Source organism: Symphalangus syndactylus, chromosome 11 (assembly GCF_028878055.3).
Source record: "Symphalangus syndactylus isolate Jambi chromosome 11, NHGRI_mSymSyn1-v2.1_pri, whole genome shotgun sequence".
NCBI lineage: Eukaryota > Metazoa > Chordata > Mammalia > Primates > Hylobatidae > Symphalangus > Symphalangus syndactylus.
The window spans coordinates 65,880,249-65,892,384 of NC_072433.2; the positions used below are offsets into that span (position 1 = coordinate 65,880,249).

At 44.7% G+C, this 12,136-nt stretch overlaps 1 protein-coding gene across 2 annotated transcripts in view; it reads left to right on the plus strand.

Annotated features, from left to right (window-relative positions):
* Positions 1 to 8,127: 8,127 nt before the first annotated feature.
* SCAMP1 (secretory carrier membrane protein 1) overlaps positions 8,128 to 12,136 on the plus strand; it is a 123,062-nt gene continuing 119,053 nt past the window's right edge. For both annotated transcript variants that reach the window (XM_055299192.2, XM_055299193.2), the window contains exon 1: positions 8,128 to 10,222. In XM_055299192.2, coding sequence (XP_055155167.1) covers positions 10,166 to 10,222 — 57 coding nt within the window. In that variant the 5' untranslated portion in view covers positions 8,128 to 10,165. The remainder of the gene's footprint in view (positions 10,223 to 12,136) is intronic.

Here is a 12,136-nt window from a genome sequence, read left to right on the forward strand (position 1 = left end):
CAACACGGTGAAACCCTGTCTCTACTAAAATACAAAAAATTAGCCGGGCGTGGCAGCGTGCTCCTGTAGTTCCAGCTACTTGGGAGGCTGAGGCAGGAGAATAGCTTGAACCCGGGAAGCGGAGGTTGCAGTAAGCTGAGATCGTGCCGCTGCACTCCAGCCAGGGTGACAGAGCGAGACTCCGTCTCAATCAATCAATCAATCAATCAATAAAAGAGATGAGGACTTTAAGAGGTGATGAGGTCATGAGGGCAGAGATCTCATGAATGGAATTAGTGGCCTTAGAAAAGAGGCCTAAGGGAGCTTGTTCACCCCTTCCACCATGTAAGGATGCAGCAAGAAAGTGCCGTCTATGAAGCAGAGAGCAAGCCCTCACCAGATGCTATATGGGTGAGTGCCTTGGTCTTGAACTTCGCACTCTCCACAACTGTGAGAAATACATTTATGCTTATGAACTACCCAGTCTAAGGTATTTTTTAATAGCAGCCTGAATGTGCCAAGGGAGTTAGTTTTTGCATTTCATTGACCCATACCATTTGAAATGCTTCCATGGTGTTTCCATGAAATCATCATTTAGAATTCAGAATTTCTGTCCTGGAGTTATTAACATAACTGCACAATTCTGTTTGTATTAGTTACCTCCATGGTTGCTCTTGGGCAGGCACAGTGTCTCATGCCTGTAATCCCATGCTTTGAGAGGCCCAGGTGGGAGCATTTCTTGAGGCTGAGAGCTCCAGACCAGCCAGGGCAACATAGAAAGACCCTATCTCTACAAAATTATTTTTAAAAGTTAGCCAAGCATGGTGTTGGGTGCCTGTAGTCTTAGCTACTTGGGAGGCTGAGGCAGGAGGATTACGTGAGTCCAGGAGTTTGAGGCCACCGTGAGCTGTGATTGTGCCACTGCACTCCAGGCTGGGCAAGAGACTGAGACCCTGTCTCTAAAAAATAAATAAAATAGTTGCTCTTAATCTTATCTTTAAGCCTATTCTGACCAAAGATTTTAAGTGGCAATCTCTTTTATAAGTGAAGACGCAATTATTTATTCAGCACCTAATATGAGTAGGATGCTGATATGGTTTGAATTTGTGTCCCTGCCCAAATCTCATGTTGAATTGTAATCCCTAATGTTGGAGGAGGCCTGGTGGGAGGTAACTGGATCATGGGGACTGACTTCCCCCTTTCTGTTCCTGTGATAGTGGGTGAGTTCTCATGAGTCCTGGTTGTTTAAAAGTGTGTAGTACCTCCCCCTTCTCGCTCTGCCCCCTGCTCCAGCCATGTAGGACGTACCTGCTTCCCTTTCACCTTTCACCATGATTGTAAGTTTCCTGAGGCCTCCCCAATCATGGGCCAATTAAATCTCTTTTCTTTATAAATTATCCAGTCTCAGGTATTTCTTTATAGCAATGTGAGAACAGAGGAATACAGAAGCTGTGCTAAAAAAATGAAATTTCTTCCTGCCTTCAGAAGCTCATATAATGGAGACAGAGAGACAGATACATTCATTCATTCGTTCACAAATATTTATGGAGAGCTCACCATAATCACTGGCATGTAGTAATAACTTTATATTCATAGGAGATGGGTCTATTATGAATTCTATAACAAATTGTTTTATATACTATAGGGACAGGAGAGACAAATTTGGGTTATGGATATCTAGTAAGAATTTCTATAGGATGTATCATTTGAAACTGGCCATGAGGCATTGACTGGACTTTGACATGTGGAAACTGAGTGACAGAAGGGCATTCTCGGTAGAGAAGACTATGTGCATGTATAGGTAAATGGAGACTCGAAAATATATTTATTTTTGTTATGTCTATTGTGTTCCTGTGATATAGAATACTTTAATACAATGAATCATAAAGGAATGCCACTATGTTGTAATTATTTGGGGGATACTCAGACCACTCAGTCTTTTGAACAACATATAATCACATGGGAAAGGGTGGGTTGCCGTAGACAGCTGGTTGGACTGGGCTTGGCTTAGGTGATGAGCTTGGAAGGCAGCCAGCTGGATAATGGGTGGTGGCGTGAATCTACGGCTTGCTAGTGGTCAACTCATTAAGTCGAAGATAACCCATATAAATATACCAAAGCACCTGCAGAGAAAGGAGAGCACCTCTTCTCTTGCTACCTTTTCTCCTGACGTCTCTCCCACAGTAAATGTGAGATGGTGAAAGCGCTTCTATCTTGTGCTCTCTCATATATGTGCTTGTGCGCAAGCTTTTTGCCCCAATGGGTATGCTCTTTTGTCCTTTCCATGCTTCATGCTGATAGCAGTATCATCAGGCCTTCGAGGCCCGAGTCAAATCTTTCTTTTTCTCTGAAGTTTCCACAGCCCACTCCAGCCACAACCACCCTACTCCCCTCTGAATGCCTCTACTGTGCCTGTCGCCTTTGCTCATCTTAAACGGCCTTTTTTGTACTTTTTAACCTTTTTTAAGTTATTCTTTAACTAATTTCTTGAGTTCTTAATTGTGCCTTAATCATAATAGTTACCATTTATTGAGCATCCTCTAATCTAAGTCTCATAATTCTAGGAGAGGCTATTATTATCCCTATTTGATTCATTCATTCATTCATTCATTCATTCAACAGTTTTGAGCCCCTATTCTTATGTCTTAGCCATTGAGATCTCTGTGATCAAAACTGACAAAAATTCTTATCCTCAAGGAGCTTGAGTATGTCAATTCTACTGAGAGCAGAGTATGTCAAATGGTGCAAGGCATTTTAGAGAAAAATACAGCAGGGAAGGAGAAAGTGCTAGAGAGTAGAGGGCTAACATTTTTTAATGGAGGTTAGGGAGGGCCTTACTGAGAAAGTAACAATTGAGCAAAGACTTGCAGGAGATGAGTGAATGTGTGAGCCATGCAGTCAGAGGCGGGATTTCTCCATGTTGGTCAGGCTGGTCTCCAACTCCCGACCTCAGGTGATCTGCCCACCTCGGCCTCCCAAAGTGCTGGGATTACAGGCATGAGCCACCATGCCCGGCCTCACTTACATTTTAAAAGAATTAGTTTGGCACTGTGTGGAAAATAAATTGTAGGAGCACAAGGGTGGAGGCAGGGAGGCTAGTTAAGAGACTATGGCAGTGATCCAGGTGAGAGATGTTGATGGCTTGAATTAGCATGGTAATGAAGGAGGTGAGAGGAACCTGAGGATTAGGGAGGATAAGCAATTTGCCTGAAGAGTCGCACAACCCAGAACGCAGCAGATCAGGAATCTGAACCCAGGCTGGCCTTCCTGCAAAGCGCCTGGTGCTTCTTTGTGCTTGTGTGATTTCGCCAACTTGGTTAGAAGACAGGGAAAGGACTGAATGCAGGGTTGCTACTTGCTCGACCCTGAGAGTGAATGTCTCCTTAAAATTGGTGCCCTAGAAGCCTCTGTGCCCTCACCCTCATCCTGGTCCCAGGACTAAGCCTCTATATTTCAGGTTTCTTCTAGGTCAGAACCCTACCCCAGAGACGTTCCATAGCAGTGTGTGAATTGATTGGGAGGCAGCAGTGGAGTTGCCGTTGGGACACAAGTACATATGCTGTGATAATGTGGGAGAACTGAGGGCGTCCTGTGGAGACAGGCAGACTGGCTGGATCCCTCGAGGAAACCCACACTACTTGACTTCGTGCTGTTGGCATAGCTCTACAGTCCTTAACTCCAAAATACCCTTAGTTCAGTCTGGTTCATTCAACAAATAAACAAGTTATAATTGTTTTACCAGCCATTGTGATAAGTACTGGGAATAATAAAAGCCAACAGTCATAATAAAATAAAACATAATCTGTCCTTGAGGAATTCTTAGTTTAGAGCCATGACCACAATAAATAAATTTTAAGCGTGACACGCATGTACACACAACTGAAACAAAGGTTTTGTGCAGCTTTCGTTTATTGTGTGCCACATACTTGGATATTTTCTGTTCTCTTTTAAAATGTGCTGGTCATAGCCTTCTAAATTGAGTTTATGACTGACTAGTGGGTTGCACTACAAGTCCTAAAATTTGAAAAAAAAAAAAAAAAAAAAAAAGGGAGAAGGGGAAGCAGATACATAAATAAATGCATGTAGAGAGCCAGTGGGGGAAAGGTACCGCTGAAAGCAAAGGCTGAGGCCATGTGAGGAAGGACCGTGAGTGATATACTGAATTTAGTGTTTCTCCTATAGCTGACAAGGAGATCATAAAGGTTTTTAGGCAAAGGAGTACTTAATAAAAACGTTTAAGAAGACAGCATTTGCAATGAGGGAAGAGTCATTCAAACAGTATTTTAGTAATGGAAGCAAAGATGTTAAGCCTCAGTTGGAAGCTGTAGCATTTATTCATTCATCCACTAATTATTTGCCAGCACCATGTCAGATGCTGGAGTGACAATGTTGGAAAACATACAAACCCTGCCTTCAAGGTTCCTATGGCCAATTGGAATATATATGATGACGACATCAATTATAGGACAGAGTAATACACATTCTGAGAGTATTGCAGAATTTGGTGAAGAGTTAGAGTGGAAAATCTGCTTTTTCCCTTTATTAATAGTAAACTTTGACTCCAAAGCCAAATACAGTTGGTTTGTGTATTCCTTTTTAAAAAGAATACTGTCTTCATGCTATTTACATAGTTAATTAAAAGTTGGCTGTAACTAAGGGTCTTCACTCAGGACAAGTCAAATGACATTCGCTTTCATCAACACCCTTTGCATTTTTCCCTTGGTTCTGCTGCTTGGAAGTCTCCTGGCACACCAGGAAACTGAGTGTATGTCCCTTTTCTTTCTTCTACTTTCCACACCCCAGTAGTTGGACAGGTGGTCCCTGACTTGCAATGGTTTGATTTATGGTTTTTCGACTTTACAATGGGTTTATTAGGGGTATTAAATGCATTTTCACCTTACGACGGGGATTATCAGGGTATAGCCCCATTGTAAATCAAGAAGCATCTGTATCAGATTTTCTGTCTGCTGAAACAAATTACTACCAATTTAGCATCTTAATACAAAAATTTGTTTTTTTTCCTTTTTTAACAAAATAATCTGTACAACCAAGAAATTTATTTATTATTTTTACAACTCTGTAGGTCATAAGTTCAGCATGAATTTCACCAGTCTAAAATCAAAGTGTCAGCAAGGCTAGGTTCCTTTCTGGAGGCTTGAGGGAAAATCTATTTCCTGGTATATCGATCATTGGTAGAATTTAGTTCCTTGAGTCTATAAGACTGAAATCTCCGTTTCCTTGGTGGCTGTCAGCTGACGGTTCTTTCCAGCTTCAGAAGCCACTCACATGCCCTAGTTCATGAACCTCTTCCTCAATCTTCAAAGTCAGCAACTCTTCTGCTTTCCTCTTCCACTTTTAAGGACTCGTGATTACATTGGGCCTACTTGAATAATCCAGGATAATCCCCTCCTCTCAAGGTTCTTAATCTTAATTACACCTGCAAAGTCTCTTTCGCCATGTAAGGTAACATATTTACAGATTCTAGGGATTATAGCATGGACATCTTTGGGGGAGGGGGGCATTATTTGGCCTCCTACACAATGCCTGCATCTCCTCTGTTATCTCCTGAAAATGTAGCCAGTGGCAGAATAGAGAGCCAGATAGGCTGGTGCTGGGGTGTCGAGGGTATCAGCAGACACAGCAGCAAATCTGGAGACTAGACCCACTGCAAGAGATGATGGATTTCAGTTCTAACCCATCAGTGAACCCAGAATCCGGTGAACCTTTTGAGGCAAGAAACGTAAATATCTAACTTGGCATTTTCCTAGCATTCCCCAGCTATAAGCTAGGCAGTTTAGAAAACAAGGAATTCAGACTCTAGAACCTGCTCAATAGGTTCACCAGTTAAATGTGTCAGTCTGAGGAGAAGCAGCATGATGATGGTGTGAGGCACACTCTGAGGGAAAAAGAAATAGGGTTAGGGAGGAGTGAGCCACTGTCCCAGATTAATAGAACGTTAAAACTGTCCAAAGGATCTGAGATATCATTTAGCCATGTTCTAGACCTTTTAGGAAGTTTTCTGGAGCAGGCCTTACCCTTTATACCTGGTTTACTGCTTTATCCACAACATCACTGTTTTAGTTGCTCGAGAAATACTTGAATGATGTACTAGAGTAGAAACTCTGGTTAGAAAGGTGAGTTGATATGATCAAGATCAAACGGTTGGTTTGCAGGAGAGAGGGCATAGACTGGTTTTGAGTCTTTGTTCTACCAAATTTAGGAGGTAGCTTCCGTAAAATGAACTCCTGCACCAAATGAGGCTTCTTGTATACTTTCTCTCTACCTTGCACATAGCATTTCTTCCTTCTATATGAAATTATTCATACAGAATAATTCTATTCATTTAATAACCTATTCATGTAATGTCTAAAACATTAGTTAAGAGACCTGAGTTCTGTTCCCTGTTTCCCCATTCACTTCCTTGGTGTCTGAGACAAATTACTTAAACTGTCCAAACTCCAGTTTCTTCAATCATGAGAGAGGCTGAGGTTCCTTCTCAGCTCTCACATTCTATAATTCTAAATTTCATGGAGGCTAATGAATTAATAAGCTCCCTGCTGTGGTTTGGGTATGGCTTTGGACCTGCAAAGTGTCACGTTGAAATACGAGTCCCAGTGCTGGAGTTGGGGCCTGGTGGGAGGTGTTTGGGCCATATGGGTGAGTTCCTCACAAATGGCTTGGTGCTATTCTCCTGAGAGTGAGTTCTCACCCTTGAGAACAGGTTGTTGAAAAGAGCCGAGTGTCATCTTCTCCCTTTCTCTCCCTTGATGCCCCATCTTGCACTCTAGCCATGTGATCTCTGCACGAAGGCTCCCCTTTGCCTTCTGCCATGAGTGGAAGCAGCATAAGGCCCTCATCTGAAGCTGACAGCCTGCAGAACCATGAGTCAAATAAACCTCTTTTCTTCATACATTATCCAGCCTCCCATATTCCTTTATAGCAACACAAACAGATTAAGACCCTCACCCATGGACCATATATCTGCATGTCCTCATATCAGTGTTCCCAAGTGTGGTCAGCCACCACCAAAGTCATCTGAGGTCGGCCAAGCATGGTGGCTCATGCCTGTAATCCCAGCACTTTGGGAGGCAGAGGCGGCCTGGATCATTTGAGGTCAGGAGTTCGAGACCAGCCCGGCTAACATAGTGAGACCCTATCTCCACTAAACATACAAAAATTAGCCCGGTGTGGTGGTGCATGCCTGTAATCCCAGCTATTCGGGAGGCTGAGGCAGGAGAATTGCTTAAACAAGGGAGGTGGAGGTTGTAGTGAGCCACGATTGTGCCGCTGCACTCCAGCCTGGGTGACAGAGTAAGACTCAGTCTCAAAAAAAAAAAAAAAAAAAAAAATCACCTGAGATCCTTTACATATGCTGATTTTTGCAGTTGTTAAGAATAATTAATTAAATGTATGGTTTCCATTAGGCCATGCTTCCCGTTTCACTCTATAGGCATGCTACACATAAAAAGTGATAATATTTATGTGGCATACTAGGGGAAGAAACCTTAAGATTGTCTCTCTGCCAATGCACATCTTGCCGAGAAACTGTGCCATAAGTATTGAGTGAGAAAAACAGCTGCAGAAAAATATGCACATGATCTCACTTTTTCAAGACAATGCCAAAGCTCAGTATTAGAGTGTATGTATATCTGCGTGAATATGTATTATGTTTTTATACAATTACATGTTATTTTATGTAAGTGTAGATATACACTATTATAAGAATATTTAAAGAAATGCACTAGGTTGTTAATGTAGGAGAAGAGGGAATACACGGAATAAAATTTTTTTTAAGTGAAAAATTCAATATGTATGACATGACTTCATTTATACATTTATGTAAAATAATGTATAGAGATGTAAAAAATAAAAAATGCAAATCCAGAGCCCCTCCCTCAGATCCCTTCAAGCGGAATCTTAGGAATAGGAGGTATGGTGAGGTGGGTGTCTGCATCTTCAACAGGTATTCCAAATGATTCTATAACAGTAAAGTCTGTAAACCTTTGCGTTAGATGCAAATATCATTAGCTGTAAACAGAACACAGTTGGAAATTTCCATCCTGCAATGCAGGCTCAGCTGATCCTCATTGTCTTGGAACGTAGTAGATGCATAATAAATAGTGCTGATTATTTTGAGTCATTTGGAGGACAGGTGGAGGGAGTGAGGGCAAAAGTGGTGAGAGAAGCAGATGAGCTGCGCAAGGACATGCTTGCTCAGGAGAAGGTAGGCAAAGCGTCTAAGAACATATTGAGCCTCCTTGCCACTTTCGACGTTCAACCAATATTTGTTAGGCACTAAATATACATGCAGGACACTTTTCTGTATCTTGTTTCATTTAATTCTTAAATAATCCTTTACAGACTCAGAGAGGTGAAGAGAGTAGCACAGGTAGTATCAGAACTGGGATTCAAACCTGACACATACACTGAGCACTAAGTTAAAACCGGGCACTGGGCAGCTGCTGAGGATGCCATGGTGAGTACCATAGACTGCTTGCTCTTTTTGATAGATAGAATCTTACAACTCTGCTGTGATCATCCTTGTCTGTTGTCATTTACTAGTTGACATCTTCGTTGACTACCTAGAAGCAGCTGCTTCGAAATCTATCCCAACCTGAATCTCGTCAAAGGGAGATTACAACAAATGTGCTTTTTGTCTATCATCTCTAGCTAGTGTTTCACAGTGGGGGAAGTATCATTTCCTAGGTGACTTTGCATAGAGCAAGCTCCCCAAAAGCCACGGAATACTCAGTCTAGATTCTTCCAATCCTCTGGTACCTACCAAGTCAAAAGAATTCTGGCTCCCTGTAGCTTCATCTAAGTGCTTTTCTGTTAGAGGAGAAGAGAAAAGTGAGGAAAGCGATGTTCTTTCAATAAGGTCGGGGGGGGGGGCAAGAAATGGTACAAATGAATTTATTTATATTTTTTTTGAGACAGTCTCGCTCTGTCTCCCAGGCTGGAGTGCAGTGGTCTGGTTTCGGCTCACTACAGCCTCCGCCTCCCGGGTTCAAGCGATTCTCCTGCCTTAGCCTCCAGAGTAGCTGGGACTACAGGCGTCCGCCACCACTCCCAGCTAATTTCTGTATTTTTAGTAGAGACGGGGTTTCACCATATTGGCCAGGCTGGTCTCGAACTCCTGACCTTGTGATTCGCCGCCTTGGCCTCCCAAAGTGTTGGGATTACAGGCGTGAGCCACCGCGCCCGGCCGGTACAAATTAATTTCTTAACACATCTTTTGATCATCTCATCCTTGGTGTTGGAAAAGACGGGAAAATCCAAAAGTGTCTATTTTGTACCCAAATGCTCGAGTTAATACTCGAGGGCCTTGATCTCTGGCCTCCTGCCATCCCTCTCCCCATTATTTCTGAAGTAGCCATTTTGCAAATTCCGGAGGATGGGAGCCAGGGCCGGCCCCTGGTACTGAATCTCATCTCCTTCTCAAGGCTCCTTGGATCAAGTTGGGACCGGCAGCGCCAAGGATGCTCTCCGTGATTTAGCAGCAACCTAGAGTCAGAGAGACCGGAAGACGGGAGGCCAGGATTCTCAGGTGGGGTAAATCCGTAGCAGCGGCCGCGGCCCCGCCCCCGCCCCGGGGAGGTAATTGGAGGAGGGCGGTACAGTGGCCTCTCCAGTGCCCGCGTCCCACGGTGTAACGGCACTGCTCCCGGGGTGCGCGGCCCGCGACTCAGGCTGCCTCCCCCAACCTGGCAAGTGTGCGTCCTTCCCACAAAATGCCACCACTTCCCTAAGTCATGCTGGGCCCCGGGAAGCTGATTTGAAATCGGTGTTCAGAAGACCGAGCCTGGCTGGACGCAGCCGGCCTCCGGCTGAGAGCGTACGGGAAGCGTTCCGTACTCTCCGAGGATACTGCGGGTTCCTGGCGTGTGGGACGCTTTTCACCGCTTTGAGTTCTCGTTTCCTTCGCCCCGACTACCTACTCGGTCGCAGGCAAAGCCCGGATCGTGGGATCCGGGCCTGGAGGAACGGGACGGCGAACGCGAGCGGCGCCGCGGCTAGGAGCCAGCCGCACCGGGCATGCTCAGTGGCGCGGCCGGCTGGGTGGCCCGCGAGCTGCACCCGGATCTGCTCGGCGGCGGCGACGACGTGAGCGCGCAGGGGGGCGGCGGCCTCGCCTCGTCTCTCTCTCTGCGCCTGGGTCGGGTGGGTGACGCCGAGAGCCAGAGAGATGTCGGATTTCGACAGTAACCCGTTTGCCGACCCGGATCTCAACAATCCCTTCAAGGTGAGCTTCGGCCCCAGCATCTCCTGCCGCCGCGACGCGTCGTTGTTTGTGAAAACGGACGAGTTCCTTCGCGCCTACTGCGCCTGCCCCTCGGCTCCCCTTAGCCGCCCAGAGAGGGGCGCGGGGCCGCCGTCCCCTATTTGGGGTCGCGTCCCGGCCCCCGCGTCACTCGTTTGGGTTTTGGGGCTTGGGGGTGGAACCTCCTCAGCTCGTGCCTGGCCGCCCTTCCACACGACCCCGACTGGTGAGGGTCGTGCCTGCAGCCGGGACTGGGCCCGCGCGCCCGGAGGGGTCCTGGTCCGCCTCTCAGGAGTGAAAGCAGAGGGCAGGTAGAGTCGCCCCTTGCCAGGCAAGTGTGGCTGGCAGGGCCGGGAGGCGGCAGAGGGGGGCCCGCCCTGGGGTGGGGTTGTCATGGGGACCCGAGGTGGGGGCGGCGGAGAGCTGCGTGGGGTGATGGCAGAGGTGTGGAGGAGGAGAGAGGTGAGGGTACCGAGTATGCTGCAATAAAAAAAAAAAAAGGTTGTGTTTTTATTTTTTAAACTTGTGTTGCACCCAAATACCACCAGTGGCGCTGCCATCCCCCCTCTTCCTGTTAGGCTGAGGTTGAGGGTATTGATACCAAAGCAAAAGTTAAAAATAAATAAACATATCTGGAAAACAATAGTGCACGTGGACGACCTCTTCCCTACCCAACTGCTTCTAGCAAGGTAAACGATGGGATATTTTCCAAGCTCCTAGTGCGTCACCGGTTCTCTGGGCTATATGAGGATACCATTTCCCACTTGAGCTGCTTTTCTTCTTGGAGTCGACCTTATCAACCCCGGCTTCGGAAGGGCTTGGCACAGAATCCTGCAAAGGAAGGCGGCTGAGATATTCATCGTCTGCGTTTAAATGAATGCAACATCTAAATAACTATCTCTTTGAAAGTATTCTGGATTTCCTAATGAGTGTAACTGTTAGCACGTGTAATTTGTTTCCAACTGTTGGTTGAAGTTGTTTCTCAATCCCCCCGGCCGTGTGCAGTAGTAACTTTAATTTGCAGTCACACAGAATAAAACAGGAACTCTAATTTGTGGTCACACGAGTGTCACTTCTGGCTTGTTGAGTTTACATCTTTTTACTCCTGGTTTTATCTTTCATTAAGAATCCTGGAAGAGGAAAAATATTTCTGCTCATTATTAAATGCCTGATAATTCCAAGGAGGATTATTTTAATGAAATGATCCTGATTATTATTGACAACTCGACTCACTTTGTAGCAGTGTAGAATTAGACTCAGTCACTGTTTCATTGTCCCTGATGTCACTTAAGAAAATTCAGTACAACTGGCCTGTGCCTTTCAGTGACATGGTTGCATTTTAAGACTTTTTTTTTTTTTTCCTGGCAGTTTTGTTTCAATTAGTTTTGGATTTGCTTCCATGTTGTGGAAAATCAGGTTATTCTTAAATGGTAGACTTTCCAAAGAGACCGTTCATAAATTGTTAAATGGGTGTTATTTTAAAATATTTTGAAGATAAAACATCAAGAACCTTTTAGCCTTTCCTATTTCAGATAATTCACTGACGCTGTTTATTCAGCATCTGACGATTTGGCAGTGTATTTTCTACTTGGTCATTCCATTTCATGGTTCATTTCATATTAACTGGCTCTCTTGTTAGGGCAAAACATTGTCTTCCTCTTAGCCCAGACTGTCCTTTTGTGACATCTAATATTGCCATGACACTTTTCGTCTTCTGACATTCGTAAAATTGCTGTAGTAATTCTAAACCCAGGAGTTGTTTTAAATATTCATTGTGGCATAACATTATAAATCTTTTTTGTTCTTTTATAAATGGATGTACTCATGACAATGATTATTCAAGTTTGTAAAATGCTTCAGGGACAGATCATTTAGCTCTAAAGGAGACTTGGTTGC